Raw genomic sequence first — 21,078 nt, 5'->3', positions numbered from 1 at the left:
ATCATACATCAGCGATCTCTTCTCTTCTAAATTCCTGTCACAATGAAAACATTGAATCTGTAAAACATAGTATAATGCACAAAAAGGACAAATAGTATAATGTAAGACGCACACAAATAAACATACATCAGCGATCTCTTCTCTTCTAAATTCCTGTCACAATGAAAACACTCAACTGAAACATTATATTTACTTTATAATTGTAATAAACGTAATTTCCAAATGCCTCGTTATTCTATAGACAAAATACGGCGACGTGCTATTTAAAAAAGCAAAAATAGTATAATGTAAAACGTACACAAACATACATCAGCTATCTCTTTTCTTCTAAATTCCTATCATAATGAAAACATTGAATCTGTCAAACATATTGTAATGCACAAAAAGCACAAATAGTATAATGTAAAACACACACAAATAATCATACATCAGCGATCTCTTCTCTTCTAAATTCCTGTCACAATGAAAACATTGAATCTGTAAAACATAGTATAATGCACAAAAATGACAAATAGTATAATGTAAGACGCACACAAATAAACATACATCAGCGATCTCTTCTCTTCTAAATTCCTGTCACAATGAAAACACTCAACTGAAACATTATATTTACTTTATAATTGTAATAAACGTAATTTATAAATGCCTCGTTATTCTATAGACAAAATATGGCGACGTGCTATTTAAAAAAGCAAAAATAGTATAATGTAAAACGTACACAAACATACATCAGCGATCTCTTCTCTTCTAAATTCCTGTCACAATGAAAACACTCAACTGAAACATTACATTTACTTTATAATTGTAATAAATGTAATTTCCAAATGCTTCTTTATTCTATAGACAAAATGTGGCGACGTGCTATTTAAAACAGCACAAATAGTATAATGTAAAACGTACACAAACATACATCAGCTATCTCTTTTCTTCTAAATTCCTATCATACTGAATACATTGAATCTGTCAAACATAGTGAAATGCACAAAAAGCACAAATAGTATAATGTAAAACACACAAATAATCATACATCAGCGATCTCTTCTCTTCTAAATTCCTGTCACAATGAAAACATTGAATCTGTAAAACATAGTATAATGCACAAAAAGGACAAATAGTATAATGTAAGACGCACACAAATAAACATACATCAGCTATCTCTTCTCTTCTAAATTCCTGTCACAATGAAAACACTCAACTGAAACATTATATTTACTTTATAATTGTAATAAACGTAATTTCCAAATGCCTCGTTATTCTATAGACAAAATGTGGCGACGTGCTACTTAAAAAAGCACAAATAGTATAATGTAAAACGTACACAAACATACATCAGCTATCTCTTCTCTTTTAAATTCCTGTCACAATGAAAACACTCAACTGAAACAATACATTTACTTTATAATTGTAATAAACGTAATTTCCAAATTCCTCGTTATTCTATTGGCAAAATGTGGCGACGTGCTATTTAAAAAAGCACAAATAGTATAATGTAGAACCTACACAAACATACATCAGCTATCTCTTTTCTTCTAAATTCCTATCATAATGAAAACATTGAATCTGTAAAACATAGTATAATGCACAAATAGTATAATCTAAAACACACACAAATAAACATACATCAGCTATCTCTTCTCTTCTAAATTCCTATCACAATGAAAACACTCAACTGAAACATTACATTTACTTTATAATTGTAATAAACGTAATTTCCAAATGCCTCGTTATTCTATAGACAAAATGTGGCGACGTGCTACTTAAAAAAGCAAAAATAGTATAATGTAAAACGTACACAAACATACATCAGCTATCTCTTTTCTTCTAAATTCCTATCATAATGAAAACATTGAATCTGTCAAACATAGTGTAATGCACAAAAAGCACAAATAGTATAATGTAAAACACACACAAATAATCATACATCAGCGATCTCTTCTCTTCCAAATTCCTGTCACAATGAAAACATTGAATCTGTAAAACTTAGTATAATGCACAAAAAGGACAAATAGTATAATGTAAGACGCACACAAATAAACATACATCAGCGATCTCTTCTCTTCTAAATTCCTGTCACAATGAAAACACTCAACTGAAACATTACATTTACTTTATAATTGTAATAAACGTAATTTCCAATTGCCTCGTTATTCTATAGACAAAATACGGCGACGTGCTATTTAAAAAAGCAAAAATAGTATAATGTAAAACGTACACAAACATACATCAGCTATCTCTTTTCTTCTAAATTCCTATCATAATGAAAACATTGAATCTGTCAAACATAGTATAATGTACAAAAAGCACAAATAGTATAATGTAAGACGCACACAAATAAACTTACATCAGCGATCTCTTCTCTTCTAAATTCCTATCACAATGAAAACACTTAACTGAAACATTACATTTACTTTATAATTGTAATAAATGTAATTTCCAAATGCCTCGTTATTCTATAGACAAAATGCGGCGACGTGCTATTTAAAAAAGAAAAAATAGTATAATGTAAAACGTACACAAACATACATCAGCTATCTCTTTTCTTCTAAATTCCTATCATAATGAAAACATTGAATCTGTAAAACATAGTATAATGCACAAAAAGCACAAATAGTATAATGTAAAACACACACAAATAATCATACATCAGCGATCTCTTCTCTTTTAAATTCCTGTCACAATGAAAACACTCAACTGAAGCATTACATTTACTTTATAATTGTAATAAATTTAATTTACAAATGCCTCGTTTTTCTATGGACAAAATGTGGCGACGTGCTACTTAAAAAAGCACAAATAGTATAGTGTAAAACGTACACAAACATACATCAGCTATCTCTTTTCTTCTTAATTCCTATCATAATGAAAACATTGAATCTGTCAAACATAGTATAATGCACAAAAAGCACAAATAGTATAATGTAAAACACACACAAATAAACTTACATCAGCTATCTCTTTTCTTTTAAATTCCTGTCACAATGAAAACACTCAACTGAAACATTACATTTACTTTATAATTGTAATAAATGTAATTTCCAAATGCCTCGTTATTCTATAGACAAAATGTGGCGACGTGCTACTTAAAAAAGCAAAAATAGTATAATGTAAAACGTACACAAACATACATCAGCTATCTCTTTTCTTCTAAATTCCTATCATAATGAAAACATTGAATCTGTCAAACATAGTATAATGCACAAAAAGCACAAATAGTATAATGTAAGACGCACACAAATAAACATACATCAGCTATCTCTTCTCTTTTAAATTCCTGTCACAATGAAAACACTCAACTGAAACATTACATTTACTTTATAATTGTAATAAACGTAATTTCCAAATGCCTCGTTATTCTATAGACAAAATGTGGCGACGTGCTACTTAAAAAAGCAAAAATAGTATAATGTAAAACGTACACAAACATACATCAGCTATCTCTTTTCTTCTAAATTCCTATCATAATGAAAACATTGAATCTGTCAAACATAGTATAATGCACAAAAAGCACAAATAGTATAATGTAAAACACACACAAATAAACATACATCAGCTATCTCTTCTCTTCTAAATTCCTGTCACAATGAAAACACTCAACTGAAACATTACATTTACTTTATAATTGTAATAAACGTAATTTCCAAATGCCTCGTTATTCTATTGACAAAATACGGCGACGTGCTACTTAAAAAAACAAAAATAGTATAATGTAAAACGTACACAAACATACATCAGCTATATCTTTTCTTCTAAATTCCTATCATAATGAAAACATTGAATCTGTAAAACATAGTATAATGCACAAAAAGCACAAATAGTATAATTTAAAACACACACAAATAAACATACATCAGCGATCTCTTCTCTTCTAAATTCCTGTCACAATGAAAACACTCAACTGAAACATTACATTTACTTTATAATTGTAATAAACGTAATTTCCAAATGCCTCGTTATTCTATAGACAAAATATGGCGACGTGCTATTTAAAGAAGCAAAAATAGTATAATGTAAAACGTACACAAACATACATCAGCTATCTCTTCTCTTCTAAATTCCTCTCACAATGAAAACACTCAACTGAAACATTATATTTACTTTATAATTGTAATAAACGTAATTTCCAAATGCCTCGTTATTCTATAGACAAAATACGGCGACGTGCTATTTAAAAAAGCAAAAATAGTATAATGTAAAACGTACACAAACATACATCAGCTATGTCTTTTCTTCTAAATTCCTATCATAATGAAAACATTGAATCTGTAAAACATAGTATAATGCACAAAAAGGAAAAATAGTATAATGTAAGACGCACACAAATAAACATACATCAGCGATCTCTTCTCTTCTAAATTCCTATCACAATGAAAACACTCAACTGAAACATTATATTTACTTTATAATTGTAATAAACGTAATTTCCAAATGCCTCGTTATTCTATAGACAAAATACGGCGACGTGCTATTTAAAAAAGCAAAAATAGTATAATGTAAAACGTACACAAACATACATCAGCTATGTCTTTTCTTCTAAATTCCTATCATAATGAAAACATTGAATCTGTCAAACACAGTGTAATGCACAAAAAGCACAAATAGTATAATGTAAAACACACACAAATAATCATACATAAGCGATCTCTTCTCTTCTAAATTCCTGTCACAATGAAAACATTGAATCTGCACAACATAGTATAATGCACAAAAAGGACGAATAGTATAATGTAAGACGCACACAAATAAACATACATCAGCGATCTCTTCTCTTCTAAATTCCTGTCACAATGAAAACACTCAACTGAAACATTACATTTACTTTATAATTGTAATAAACGTAATTTCCAAATGCCTCGTTATTCTATAGACAAAATATGGCGACCTGCTATTTAAAAAAGCAAAAATAGTATAATGTAAAACGTACACAAACACACATCAGCTATGTCTTTTCTTCTAAATTCTTATCATAATGAAAACATTGAATCTGTCAAACATAGTATAATGCACAAAAAGCACAAATAGTATAATGTAAAACACACACAAATAAACATACATCAGCTATCTCTTCTCTTCTAAATTCCTGTCACAATGAAAACACTCAACTGAAACATTACATTTACTTTATAATTGTAATAAACATAATTTCCAAATGCCTCGTTATTCTATAGACAAAATACGGCGACGTGCTATTTAAAAAAGCAAAAATAGTATAGTGTAAAACGTACACAAACATACATCAGCTATATCTTTTCTTCTAAATTCCTATCATAATGAAAACATTGAATCTGTAAAACATAGTATTATGCACAAAAAGCACAAATAGTATAATGTAAAACACACACAAATAATCATACATCAGCGATCTCTTCTCTTCTAAATTCCTGTCACAATGAAAACACTCAACTGAAACATTACATTTACTTTATAATTGTAATAAACGTAATTTCCAAATGCCTCGTTATTCTATAGACAAAATATGGCGACGTGCTATTTAAAGAAGCAAAAATAGTATAATGTAAAACGTACACAAACATACATCAGCTATCTCTTCTCTTCTAAATTCCTGTCACAATGAAAACACTCAACTGAAACATTATATTTACTTTATAATTGTAATAAACGAAATTTCCAAATGCCTCGTTATTCTATAGACAAAATACGGCGACGTGCTATTTAAAAAAGTAAAAATAGTATAATGTAAAACGTACACAAACATACATCAGCTATGTCTTTTCTTCTAAATTCCTATCATAATGAAAACATTGAATCTGTAAAACATAGTATAATGCACAAAAAGGAAAAATAGTATAATGTAAGACGCACACAAATAAACATACATCAGCGATCTCTTCTCTTTTAAATTCCTATCACAATGAAAACACTCAACTGAAACATTATATTTACTTTATAATTGTAATAAACGTAATTTCCAAATGCCTCGTTATTCTATAGACAAAATACGGCGACGTGCTATTTAAAAAAGCAAAAATAGTATAATGTAAAACGTACACAAACATACATCAGCTATGTCTTTTCTTCTAAATTCCTATCATAATGAAAACATTGAATCTGTCAAACATAGTGTAATGCACAAAAAGCACAAATAGTATAATGTAAAACACACACAAATAATCATACATAAGCGATCTCTTCTCTTCTAAATTCCTATCACAATGAAAACATTGAATCTGCACAACATAGTATAATGCACAAAAAGGACGAATAGTATAATGTAAGACGCACACAAATAAACATTCATCAGCGATCTCTTCTCTTCTAAATTCCTGTCACAATGAAAACACTCAACTGAAACATTATATTTACTTTATAATTGTAATAAACGTAATTTCCAAATGCCTCGTTATTCTATAGACAAAATACGGCGACGTGCTATTTAAAAAAGCAAAAATAGTATAATGTAAAACGTACACAAACATACATCAGCTATGTCTTTTCTTCTAAATTCCTATCATAATGAAAACATTGAATCTGTCAAACATAGTATAATGCACAAAAAGCACAAATAGTATAATGTAAAACACACACAAATAATCATACATAAGCGATCTCTTCTCTTCTAAATTCCTGTCACAATGAAAACATTGAATCTGCACAACATAGTATAATGCACAAAAAGGACGAATAGTATAATGTAAGACGCACACAAATAAACATACATCAGCGATCTCTTCTCTTCTAAATTCCTGTCACAATGAAAACACTCAACTGAAACATTATATTTACTTTATAATTGTAATAAACGTAATTTCCAAATGCCTCGTTATTCTATAGACAAAATACGGCGACGTGCTATTTAAAAAAGCAAAAATAGTATAATGTAAAACGTACACAAACACACATCAGCTATGTCTTTTCTTCTAAATTCCTATCATAATGAAAACATTGAATCTGTCAAACATAGTATAATGCACAAAAAGCACAAATAGTATAATGTAAAACACACACAAATAAACATACATCAGCTATCTCTTCTCTTCTAAATTCCTATCACAATGAAAACACTCAACTGAAACATTATATTTACTTTATAATTGTAATAAACGTAATTTCCAAATGCCTCGTTATTCTATTGACAAAATACGGCGACGTGCTATTTAAAAAAGCAAAAATAGTATAGTGTAAAACGTACACAAACATACATCAGCTATATCTTTTCTTCTAAATTACTATCATAATGAAAACATTGAATCTGTAAAACATAGTATAATGCACAAAAGGGACAAATAGTATAATGTAAAACACACACAAATAATCATACATCAGCGATCTCTTCTCTTCTAAATTCCTGTCACAATGAAAACACTCAACTGAAACATTACATTTACTTTATAATTGTAATAAACGTAATTTCCAAATGCCTCGTTATTCTATAGACAAAATATGGCGACGTGCTATTTAAAGAAGCAAAAATAGTATAATGTAAAACGTACACAAACATACATCAGCTATCTCTGCTCTTCTAAATTCCTGTCACAATGAAAACACTCAACTGAAACATTATATTTACTTTATAATTGTAATAAACGTAATTTCCAAATGCCTCGTTATTCTATAGACAAAATACGGCGACGTGCTATTTAAAAAAGCAAAAATAGTATAATGTAAAACGTACACAAACATACATCAGCTATGTCTTTTCTTCTAAATTCCTATCATAATGAAAACATTGAATCTGTAAAACATAGTATAATGCACAAAAAGGAAAAATAGTATAATGTAAGACGCACACAAATAAACTTACATCAGCGATCTCTTCTCTTCTAAATTCCTATCACAATGAAAACACTCAACTGAAACATTATATTTACTTTATAATTGTAATAAACGTAATTTCCAAATGCCTCGTTATTCTATAGACAAAATACGGCGACGTGCTATTTAAAAAAGCAAAAATAGTATAATGTAAAACGTACACAAACATACATCAGCTATGTCTTTTCTTCTAAATTCCTATCATAATGAAAACATTGAATCTGTCAAACATAGTATAATGCACAAAAAGCACAAATAGTATAATGTAAAACACACACAAATAATCATACATAAGCGATCTCTTCTCTTCTAAATTCCTGTCACAATGAAAACATTGAATCTGCACAACATAGTATAATGCACAAAAAGGACGAATAGTATAATGTAAGACGCACACAAATAAACATACATCAGCGATCTCTTCTCTTCTAAATTCCTGTCACAATGAAAACACTCAACTGAAACATTATATTTACTTTATAATTGTAATAAACGTAATTTCCAAATGCCTCGTTATTCTATTGACAAAATACGGCGACGTGCTATTTAAAAAAGCAAAAATAGTATAATGTAAAACGTACACAAACATACATCAGCTATGTCTTTTCTTCTAAATTCCTATCATAATGAAAACATTGAATCTGTCAAACATAGTGTAATGCACAAAAAGCACAAATAGTATAATGTAAAACACACACAAATAATCATACATAAGCGATCTCTTCTCTTCTAAATTCCTGTCACAATGAAAACATTGAATCTGCACAACATAGTATAATGCACAAAAAGGACGAATAGTATAATGTAAGACGCACACAAATAAACATACATCAGCGATCTCTTCTCTTCTAAATTCCTGTCACAATGAAAACACTCAACTGAAACATTATATTTACTTTATAATTGTAATAAACGTAATTTCCAAATGCCTCGTTATTCTATAGACAAAATACGGCGACGTGCTATTTAAAAAAGCAAAAATAGTATAATGTAAAACGTACACAAACATACATCAGCTATGTCTTTTCTTCTAAATTCCTATCATAATGAAAACATTGAATCTGTAAAACATAGTATAATGCACAAAAAGGAAAAATAGTATAATGTAAGACGCACACAAATAAACATACATCAGCTATCTCTTCTCTTCTAAATTCCTATCACAATGAAAACACTCAACTGAAACATTATATTTACTTTATAATTGTAATAAACGTAATTTCCAAATGCCTCGTTATTCTATAGACAAAATACGGCGACGTGCTATTTAAAAAAGCAAAAATAGTATGATGTAAAACGTACACAAACATACATCAGCTATGTCTTATCTTCTAAATTCCTATCATAATGAAAACATTGAATCTGTAAAACATAGTATAATGCACAAAAAGGAAAAATAGTATAATGTAAGACGCACACAAATAAACATACATCAGCGATCACTTCTCTTCTAAATTCCTATCACAATGAAAACACTCAACTGAAACATTATATTTACTTTATAATTGTAATAAACGTAATTTCCAAATGCCTCGTTATTCTATAGACAAAATACGGCGACGTGCTATTTAAAAAAGCAAAAATAGTATGATGTAAAACGTACACAAACATACATCAGCTATGTCTTTTCTTCTAAATTCCAATCATAATGAAAACATTGAATCTGTAAAACATAGTATAATGCACAAAAAGGAAAAATAGTATAATGTAAGACGCACACAAATAAACATACATCAGCGATCTCTTCTCTTCTAAATTCCTATCACAATGAAAACACTCAACTGAAACATTATATTTACTTTATAATTGTAATAAACGTAATTTCCAAATGCCTCGTTATTCTATAGACAAAATACGGCGACGTGCTATTTAAAAAAGCAAAAATAGTATGATGTAAAACGTACACAAACATACATCAGCTATGTCTTTTCTTCTAAATTCCTATCATAATGAAAACATTGAATCTGTCAAACATAGTATAATGCACAAAAGGACAAATAGTATAATGTAAGACGCACACAAATAAACTTACATCAGCGATCTCTTCTCTTTTAAATTCGTGTCACAATGAAAACACTTAACTGAAACATTACATTTACTTTGTAATAGTAATAAATGTAATTTCCAAATTCCTCGTTATTCTATAGACAAAATGTGGCGACTTGCTACTTAAAACATTTGGAAGTATCAACTAAGTTTTTCCGAGTGTGCCTTCTCTTACCGTAGAGAGCCTCCGAGACCGGGTCAAGCAATTGACTTTTCCATAACGTAATGAAAACCTACGTAACGTAAAATTCGTAGTAGAGCACCCGTCTACCTAGCACTCCCTACGGTATGGAGAAAATTTGCTCCGTAAGATTGCGTAACGTAATTTTCGTCACGCCTGAAGTGATGCTAGCGTGACAGGTTCTGCAACGTAGTGTGACAGAGATTAATCCAATTACCAAAAACAGGCTGTTAAAGTTCAAGGGAAAAAACATTGCGAATATCTACAGTATCTTGTGTAAATAGTTTATCTTATTAAAGTGTTGCTGTCTTATGAAAAGTGTTACTGTTCTGTCACTCTCTCTTGAAAAGACTTAGTCGTTTTGCAATATTGTCATTTCATTTTAATCATAACGTGCTGTATGTACCTTAAACAGTATTAATTCCAGAAAACTTGAATACTTGCTTTTATTCTTTGTTTGTTTTGTCTTGAAATTGTCCTGTTGTCTAACAGGTACGGATTTTTGCCCCCTGCTTGAAGTGAGTAATGCATGCAATAAAACGACTTCCAGTTTCAGAAAATTTTAACATTTGCAATTGTCCTTTTTAAGTCTACCAGAAAAAAAGTGTTGTTTTGTTCACAGAGCGCGTCATTGGAGGAAGCTGCGTAGCGCATGCCAGGTACCCGATAAAAAGCACCGATCCCAACGATTAACGTAATTAGTCTCATTGCTCTGAACTGACTCAAGTACCAATATTTTTTCTAATATTGTATACGCTTATGTGTGAGAATCTACTTCTCCGAGAATATGTCCAGGCTCTGAAATAAAAGACCCATGTCCAAAATGTATCGTGCACCAATGATGCAATGTCCAGCTCCAGAATACTCGAATATTTATTATTTTCCTTTTTTGTAGGCAATTTTCCTTTCTCTCTCCCCCACCCCTTCTCCATTGAAAAAATCTGATAATCGTTTCACTTATTCCCATCTTTGTTCGAAATGGATCGTTCATGATCTGAATCTTTCCGGTTATGATTAGTACCGGCTCTGCCTTTACGGAAAGTTTTTGAATTAGGAATTAGGAAAAAAAATCATTTTGTCTTGCTACTATGGTAAAAGAGTGAAAGCACTCCCTTTCATAACCGTCCAAGACCCCCAGCCGTCAAAGGCTTTCAAAATATTAGCCGAAATAAGAAAAACTTGATAGATATCAGCCATCTTTTAGAAATATTTCAGAATATGATGTCACAAAATCTGTCTGCATCTGCTAGTAAAACTTGTTTGCAATTTGGGGGTTTATGTATATATGGAATAGGTTTGTAAAGTGTCTTTTAACATTTTACTCTGGTCTAAGTATTCCATGTAGACTGAGAATGATCTACGTCGAGCAAATTTTAGTGAATAAGTTAAATTTGTTGTTGTATAAATAAAAGTCAAAGCATTACTTTCTGTTAAGCTGGTTTTCTAAAAGTGAGGGGGAATCCCATTTAATAATCATTCGAGGATCCTCATTCGTAAGGAATTAAAAAAAAAAAATGCAAAAATGGTTGAAAGAAAGAAAGAAAACGAACATCAATGCTCTTTCAGAAAATTTCTGATCGTTTTGCTTCTAGATCTGTCTGTGTCTGTAGTTGAAATGTATAGTTTCGCAGTTTTCTATCTTTTTTACTACATTCGTAAAGGCTCGGCATTTGCAGAAAGCATACAAGGAAATGTATTTGTGTAATAAGTCTCTTAAAGTGTCTATTAACATAAACTCAGGTTGAAATTTTATTGAGACTTTTTTTATTGATCTCTTTTGAGTAAAGTTTAGTAAGGCCATTCAGTTAATGTATAAGAAACATAAGTTTAAAAAAAACAGAGATAATTTTCTTCTGCTACTTTGCTAAAAGAGAAGAAGAATTTCATTTCATAATCGTCCAAGGGCTCCGACTCCTAAGAACGTTTTCGTAAAACATACTAAAACAGAAAAAACTGGAACCATGTAAGTTTGGAAATAAATTCCATCTATTGTTTAAGAAATGAAAACTAAAATGATTTGTTTGTTTGGCTACTTTGCAAAAAGAGAAAAAGAGTCCCATTCAATATTCGTCCGAAGACCCCCATCCGTTTGAAAGTTTCCAAAAAAAGCTAGAATAAGAAAAAATCTAAAGTTGTTTGAGAAAAGAATGGTCAGTATCTGCCATTTTTTTTGAAAATTTCAAATTTCCCTGACGCTTAATTGGCATGCGTTTATAGTTTAAACTTTTTGTTCGTAATTTGAATCTTTGCCTGTTACGATTTTTTGGGCTAACTGATAACATAGCGCGTAGGCTTTACGTAGGCTTATAAGAGGGTGAACTACAAATTAAAGATTTCTAAATATATTACTTGTACTGGTTAACGGATTGTTCTAGCTGTACAGCCGACTTGTACTAGTTGACAGATTAAGTAATGCAGATAAACTCAAGTTAATATGTCTCAACTGATGCAATAGGCAGATAAACTTGTTTCAGAGTTCTTTGCATTCATTTAGTGTTAATAAAAATGAGGGGCTCACTCATTTAAAATAAAAAAGTTTGAGTCATAAAATTGGATGATAATTTTTTTTTTCAAACAGTTCGTGGTAACGAACTGTAAGTAAGGAGCGACCCGGCTCAATAATAATCAAAACTTAAAAAATTTAATTTTGATACCAGTGGATACTTCAAAAGAATTGGATTTTTATGCTGATTTCAAATATATAAGTTTCATCAGGTTTGGTATTACCCATCAAAAGTTACGAGCCTGATAAAATGTGCCTTATTTTCGAAAAAAGGGGGAAACGCCCCCTAAAAGTGGCAAAATCGTAATGAAAATCACACCATCAGATTAAATGTATCAGAAAATCCTCTGTATTTGTTTTTTTATCCCAGGGGCGATCTTATCGATCCAGTGGTCCTAAAATATCGTGAGAGGAGTCAATAGAACGGATATTAAAAGATCTAGTGCCCTTTTTAAGTGACCAAAAAATTTGAGAGCAACTAGGCCCCTCCCACGCTAATTGTTTTCCCGAAGTCACCTGATCAAAGTTTTGAGCTAGCCATTTTGTTCAGCATAGTCTAAAATCTAATAAATATGTCTTTGAGGATGACTTCATCCCCCAGAGTTCCTGGGGGAAGGGCTGCAAGTTATGAACTTTGCCAATTGTTTACATATATTATCGTTTATTGGGAAATATACAGACGTTTTCAGGAGGGAATTTTTCTGGGGGGGGGTTGGAGGAGTGGGTTACGTGAGAGGATATTTTCATGGGGGAAGCAAAATTTCTATGAAGGGGGCACTGGATTTCCCAGCATTAATTAAAAAACGATCAGAAATTAAATAAAAAAACAAGTTTTTTTTCAACTGAAAGTACGGAACAACATTAAAATTTAAAACAAACAAAAAATTATTACGTATACGAGGGGGTCCGCCCCCTAGTCAATACCTCGCTCTTTACGGTAATTTTTTTTTTTGTACTTTCAAAAGAGCTATCTATTCTAATTAAACGGCCTTTGTGATTCAGGGGTTTGTGATTCGAACAGAATTCGATCGTATCGTATCCGTCATATCGTACGAAAAATCATAAAAAAGTAAAATTAATATGCAAACTACGTTTCAATTATTCATGTGCGATGAACCAAAATGAAAGCTGCATTAATTCAAAAACGTTCAGTAATTAAATGAAAAAAACAAGTTTTTTTAACTGAAAGTAAGGAGCGACATTAAAACTTAAAACGAACAGAAATTATTCCGTATATGAAAGGGACTGTTCCCTCCTCAACGCCTCGCTCTTTACGCTAAAGGTTGACTCTGTCTCACAACTTTATTGTTTTAAACAATAAAAACAAATTTCGCGTAAAGAGCGAGGCGTTGAGGAGGGGACAGCCCCTTTTATATACGGAATAATTTCTGTTCGTTTAAGTTTTAATGTCGCTCCTTACTTTCAGTTTAAAAAACTTGCTTTTTTTTATTTAATCTATATAAGGGCTTATTGAAGCATATCGTACTATCCAACAGAATGTAATAACATTTAAGCGCTGTGCTATTGGTTATGGTAGGTATTTTGGGATATCAATTTCGAGAATTTGAGTTATTGAGATGCTCATAGGACCATTTTAAATTATAAGAATCAGTTGCATTGTGTATTATAGAGGTCCCTTGATCTTAAGTTTTGTTTTTTCTCGAGCACTGAAATCCTGTGTTTTTGATACTTTAATATCGCAAATCCTGGCTTATGCGCATTTAAGCTACTTAATAGTGCAAATACGCGCTTCAAGTGCACTCTGTTGATGAAAACTTCTCACTTTTTAACTCTTCTCTAGAAAACTGTGAGACACGCCCTTCCATTTTGCGCTTAACAATATGTTAGATTTTATACCACGTGATCACTATGAATAAGCCTGGACGCAGACGCAGGGAGGATTATTCTTAAAACCTATTTAAAAATAGTGTTGTGGATATACAGTTCTTTAACGATGTTGACCCTCTCCTCTCTGGGAAAAATACTCTGGCCATCCTCCTTTCGTAGAGATTGGACCCCTATGCTCCTATGACTATGATGGCAACTTCTCTGTTTAACTTTATTTTTTTAAATTCCATTTTAAAGGTCGAGACTTCTCAGTTATTCGCCGAATTTTTATAAACCAACGAGTTCATTGAACCTATCAGAATCTTTCTATTTAGACTACTACTATTCACAGTTTCATACTGTTTAACTTTAAAAAAAGTAATGTTTTTAGACAAATAAAAATGGTTGATGGATGATAAGGCATCAAAGAGTTAAATAGTCCTATTTTTATTAGAAATATTGCTCTATAGATGCACTTGTTTTACATTTCTGACCCCGACAAGGACCCCCCACCTCACCTCTAAGGTCAGATTATCACAACCTTTGTGCCAAAATCGGTATTGAATAGGTCTTCTTTCTCTTAGGTATGAAGGCCGTAGGGAATATTAGCCAATCATTCATTGCTATATTTCTTTTCAATTTGTACTGGCTGTTTATATCCGTTTTCTTTCATTTTGTAACGCATTACATTATTAATGTGTTGTTTTTCGACAGTCTTGATTGAATTTCCTTGAATTAGTGATTCTAAGACAGTTTGAATTTTAATTTTTTTAGTTTTAATGATCAGGCATTTTATTGTAAGTTTTGTTTTGTATTTTTAAGTGTGCTTTGCAGAGAATACGTCAAGGGTCCCTTCACCGCGCCCCCCCAACCGCGCATTGCACTCCCTTCCGAGGGCAGTGAATCAAGAGATCCGTACCTTCGCTACGTGGACCATTGGTAGGCATCCGAAAACTTTTTTTTTTTTTTACTAAGGATGGCTCTTGGAAATAGAGCAAAAATATTCATCTAAGCATGAAAAAATAACTCCTCATTTTATATTCCTCAAAAATCGATTAATTCCTCATTATTTTAGGCGTTGTTCTTGGCATAGCTCTTTTTTCTTCGCAATTTTTTAATTGTGTCATTTGTATTTGATTTTTAAATAATGTACTATAAATTTTGTTCTACTTTCCAGAGGTTAATTGAAAAAACGCGTGTGACATGTATCAAATGGGTTCCTGAGTCAAGCAATCAGTTTTTGGTTTCCCATGAAAGTGGCAAAATGTACATTTACAATGAAGAGCTGACGTGTGTCAACGGTGGTGCTCCAAGCTTTCAAACTTTCAAGTCGGGCGAAGGCTATAGTGTGTATACTTGTAAGACAAAATCAACTCGCAACCCCCTCTACAAATGGGACCTAGGGGAATCCTGTATTAATGAATTTCAATTTTCTCCATGTGCAAAATATCTTGGTGTAGTGACTCGTGATGGATTATTACGTGTTTTTAATTATAATGAAATGGAAGTGATCGGTATAGGAAAGAGTTATTTTGGAAGCCTGCTTTGTCTTGCCTGGTCTCCAGATAGTAAATTCGTAGCTGTTGGAGGAGAGGATGACCTCATCACGATCTGGAGTATGAGTGAGAGAAAAATTGTGGCGCGAGGTCAAGGACACAAGAGCTGGGTATCTGCTTTAGCGTTCGATCCATATATAACTGCGTTTGATTCTGAATATCCGATAGGAAGTGATAGTGTTGATGATAATGTTGATTGTAAATTAAAAACTGAAACTAATGGGAAGTTCGGTACCTGGTATAGATTAGGGTCTGTTGGACAGGATGCTCAAATATGTATGTGGGATCTGATGGAAGACACCCTAAAGCATCCCATTAGTAAGAGAGTGAGCGTGCTTGTGACTCAATCTGTTAATTCAACTGTCTCAAGCACTAGTGGTAGTAGTAACTCAAAATCTAGCTTTTCGCGTGTTACAAACCTCTTCTCCAAAGAGACAACACCAAGTGACACAAGTGATTTGACCTTGAGCCAGCGTTTATCATATTTAACTCTAAGTGACAGAAAAAAGGAAGACAAGTACAAGAAGGGTCCTACCCTTCAGCGTGATCGGAACGCGTCAGCCCGTACTGTAAATTTTGAAGATCTCATAGCAATAGGCTCTGTTCACTGCCCTCGCCTCAACGAAAGGCCTCTGCTTGAGCCTCTGATATGTAAAAAAGTAGCTTTAGAACGATTGACATCAATCCAATTCATGGAAGATTGTTTCATACTGTCATGTCAAGATGGTATTCTTTATGTATGGCAGCGGCCACGAAGGCTAGTGAATGGAGCTACAGAAATTAGAGAAGGAACAATGGTGTAGACTAATGACGCTAGGAAAATTAAAAACCATGTGATATTGTTACAGTTAAATTATTCCCATTCAAAAAATTCCTTTTATTTTTATCAACTACTTTTACAATCAGTCTCTCACCCATATTGAATACTAATCCAACCTAGTATGATTCGTAGTAGTAGCCTACTGTAGAAATACTATTTTGTAGAAGGATTTTCGTTTATGTGTCCTTATACTAGTTCTGAGTTGTTTTTGAGTTGTTACGAAGTGTTTTGAAGTTCTCTGAAGTTATTCTAAAAAATAGTTGCCCTTAACTAAAATTTTACTATACAGCAGGGCTGACGTCAGTTGTTTGTTTTTCCTGTTAAGTCGAATTTTTTCTCATACAATGAATTTCATCAGTGCTAAAAATACTTTTTTTTTACATTGAATATTTTGTGTGAAGAATCTTGATAAACTGTGCAGCGACATTTGCAGCCAGAGAAATTACCTTTGTAAGCATACCTGCAGATCTAAAATCATTCTGAAGGGTCTTCCTCTTGAAAAAAAAAAAATGTCCACAGGAAAATGAACTTTTCTTATCTTGACCCCCACGGGAATTTTCTGAACCCCCTTACCCCCAAGAAAAAATAGTCTAATCACACTTAGAACTTGCCTCTTAGGGTAGGATCTTTTTGTATCTATGTCTGTAATTACAAGTGTCCAAAGGTCCAACCCCTATGTGAGGGCAAGCACGTCATTTCGGGTCGATTTGCGGTAAATTTTTTAATAAATATTATAGGAGGGAACGGTGTCGTAGTAAAATTTGTATTCAACCTCTTTTTAGGACATCCTAAGTGACGTTCATGAGTGTGGAAGGTTAAAATACATAAAATCCATTTGTGGCCACAAATTTCCAAATTCTCTGGTAGAAGGTGGTTCTTTTGAATTCCTATACGTACGAATGTCTCTAAGTCAAGTTTATAGCTTTAAAAATATCGGTAAAACGACGTCTATAATGTTTTTTTGTGTGTGTTGGCAGGTGTAGGTCGGCATAGGTAAAAACATGGGGGGGGGGGGCAGGCCAGGATTTACCAGAAGGCCCGTAGGATTTATCGTCAGTGTCAGGTGCACTCCGCAGCCGCGCTGCCTATTCACAGAAAAGTAATTATAAAACAACACAGGTTTTCTGTGGCTACATAAAAACTGTCAGATATCTCCGAAAAATGGCAGTTGAGAATTTGGTATCACCTCTCTCATTACTTTTGGCTCATCAGTTGCATTCTGTTTAGTGCTTCAACTATCCCCGAATTTTCGGGGATTTCCCCAAAAATCTCACAAAAACGGAGCAGCAAAGTTTTAAATCCGGCCTGGGGGGCGGAAGATGATTTTATTGCAAAGGGTTAGAAATAACAAGAGAAGTTTCTATAGTACATTTTTCGAGGGCATCCTTTAGATCAATCTTTTATTTAGGGGGGAATCCCCCCACATCTGAGTGCAGATAGTCTATAAGGCAATACCAGTACTTGTCTTCATTTGTGTTTAGTAAGATACATACGCAAAGGGAAAGGGGCTTGTGGTCGGAGTTTCCCCTGCCCAAAATTCCATGATTTTGATAATCTTGACCATGATTTCTCTAAAATTAGCATTATTTAGCTCTCCTAGCACCCCCCCCCCCCCAAAAAAAAAAATCCTTTGCATGTCTGCTTATTTTTCTAATTTTTTTTCCATGAAATGCTTGTCATATAAACATTTTCTGTTAAATCTGACTTTTATTACTATGGTTGGAAGTGGAAAAAAAAAATCTTGTTTTGCTCAGTTGGTACCACTCAATACATCGAATTTTTTCGATAACTCAAGATCTTTCGCCTAATACCTTTTGTTAAGCTGTTATCAAAGGGAGGGTCAGCAAGGTAATGTAGATCAGATGATTGAAATGTGATTGAATATATATTGCCCTGCTTTTTCGCCCTTTGTAGTTTATACATCGACTGTAGTTTGCTTTTTCTCTTTTCCTTGCTTCTTTTTTGGAAAATATTTTTTGCTTTATTTGCATTTGATATTAGTATATTTTATGATAAAATCCGATAAGCACATTCAGTTCGATTTTTTTTTGCTTTGGTAGAAGTTTTTTTCAGAAGCAGTTTCAAAATCTAGGTGCGGGGGCAAACTCGTCGTTTTTATTACCCTTTTTTTCAAAATTTAGGGGGCGGGGGCAAATTCGTCATTTTAAAAATTGAAATACCGTACTAAAAGCGACAACTCTCACTGAAAATATCGTTACAAAAGTGTTTTACAATTCTAGGGAGGCAAATGTCACCCCCCCCCCTCCCCCAATTGACCCCACCCAGGTGAGAGGATGACCGGAAGATGGCTGAGTACCACCGCTTAGAAAGAATATAAAGGCATTGTTTGTTGGGAAGGGAAACAATTCTTATTTCATAAGTTGAATAAGTAGTACACAGAATGCAAGAAAGTTTTAGAGCTTGGGAGGAAGGGGTAGGCCCCGAAGCGGTCCTGCGCATGTCCTTGTTGAAAGATACTTTGAAGTTCAATATTTTCTATGAATAGTTGTGTATTTGGCATCAATATTCGTAATAACGTAAACCTTTAGAGGAATATTTTTCATTTGTTATAGGAAATTTTAGAAGCAAAAGCACTGTCAAATTTACTTTTGTATCGATATTCTTATCTGGATAAAGTTATGGAAACATCTGACCCAAAAAAAACACTTTCTGCATTTGTCCTGCGGAAGTGCTCCACGATAAACTCTAAAATTATACTTATGCCATATCTTTCTATCCAGTCTGAAATCCCCGTTAGTTATTTCCTGTATTTAAATAGCCAATGTTCTAGTCCGATTAGAGGCTTGAAGGATTTTTAATGTTATTCGTTTTTCTCTTTTTTTAAGCCATCGTTCTGTTGAATACTGTGTCATATTTACATTATTGTTAATGTTATTAATACTACCTATTGAATAAAAAATTATTTTGTGGCTCTGGTGTATGACTTTGAAGACCTGCTGTTGGGCATTCTCCTTATTTTTTTACTTGGCATTTTAATTATTTTTAGCAGTGGTGAAATCAAAGTCAGTATCTCATAACCTAGATGCCACTGTCCTCCTTTCCCGAAAAGAATGGGAAAATGAGTGATTTTATATATTGTGGCTGGATAAGGACTTTTTTTTTTATCGCCGGCTTTGTCCAGATTTGAATGTAATTAAAACGAACGAAGATAGTTTTGTTCAATTTTGTCTAATTTGGTTTCCGTTGTTAATTTTCATATATTGATTGCTTCAAAGGCTTAAAACCAGTGGTTTTTTGTGCTAAATTAGATCAATATTTCTAGTGTTGTTGCATATTGGTGAAAAGTGAAATTTCCAGCGGCTATTGAAATTGTTTTAGTATTGTCGCATAAAAATAAACGAATGTTTATTTTTAAATAGCGTTTTGAAACAACATTTTAGCGTTTTATTATTTTGAAACAATGTTTTAGCGTTGTCGCGTAAAAATGAACGAAATAGGAAGATTACATGAAAAGAAAAATTGGGGAGGACATACGAATTTGAGACCTAGTGTGGGGGTGTGAATTAATTCTTAGAGCGGCGAACACACGCCCCCCAAACTAATCTGACTAAACCTTGCGCTCTGGCCACTTCTCAAAGTCGCCAAAACCGTACATTCTTATTATGTAGTTCGGACGATGATCGTCTTGCCATAGGTCCGAAGCTTCCTATGGCTTCAAGAAAATATTTTTGTTTTTTCATGTCGTCAAATTTTTCTTTCGTAATACGTTGCTAATAACTTGAATCACTAATGAACGATTTAAGTAGCCTCTGTCACGATGTATTGGCTATTAAATTACCAAGAATATAAAAATACTTGCAGAAACGGTTTGCTCCATGGACCCATCTCTGTCCAATTCATACATAAAAACCACAATTTTTTAAGATTTTTTCGCTTTGTTTTGAAATATGAAGCTTTAAGGGCAATACAACACTTTCGTCAGTGTTGCAACGTTGAACCGCCGAATAAAAAAAGACAAAAAAATTTAGTTAAATTTGACCAAGGCTTTAGTAAAAAATCAAACACTAACAATTTGTTGAATTCAAAGAAAGCTAAACCTTCAAGTAAAGCTACATATTCTTGAGGTGTTTGGTGCTATATGCATTTAGCTTTTTTTCACTCACGTTCTTATTTTGAAATACGGTACCAGCTTCTACCTAAAAGTGATTATGAAAGTTTTTTTCGTTAGGAATTAAATTTCCGATTTTTCTAAAGTTTTAAAATATGTATGTCTGTATAAGCTCACTTGCAATTCACTGCAGAAGAAAGTGACTCAAGATAAACAGAACGTCGGAAAGGAGTGTTATTTCTTGGCTATATATACTTCAAGAACCCGCTTAGTCGACGGAGAACGGTTTGCGACACTGCATTGGGG

The 21,078-nt window shown here is 32.6% G+C and overlaps 1 protein-coding gene across 3 annotated transcripts in view; it reads left to right on the top strand.

Moving 5' to 3' along the window:
* The window catches only part of LOC148950775 (WD repeat-containing protein 20), a 72,572-nt gene extending 52,939 nt beyond the window's left edge, over positions 1-19,633 (top strand). For all 3 annotated transcript variants that reach the window (XM_089090447.1, XM_089090446.1, XM_089090448.1), the window contains exon 4: positions 15,505-19,633. In XM_089090447.1, the coding sequence (XP_088946573.1) occupies positions 15,505-16,686 (1,182 nt within the window). In that variant the 3' untranslated portion in view covers positions 16,687-19,633. The remainder of the gene's footprint in view (positions 1-15,504) is intronic.
* Positions 19,634-21,078: the final 1,445 nt, after the last annotated feature.

This window comes from Artemia sp. Qi Xiang Cuo, chromosome 6 (genome assembly GCF_049724085.1).
Source record: "Artemia sp. Qi Xiang Cuo chromosome 6, ASM4972408v1, whole genome shotgun sequence".
Lineage (NCBI taxonomy): Eukaryota > Metazoa > Arthropoda > Branchiopoda > Anostraca > Artemiidae > Artemia > Artemia sp. Qi Xiang Cuo.
The sequence above is the reverse complement of the archived record's forward strand: the minus strand, read 5'-3'. Positions and strand labels throughout refer to the sequence as shown.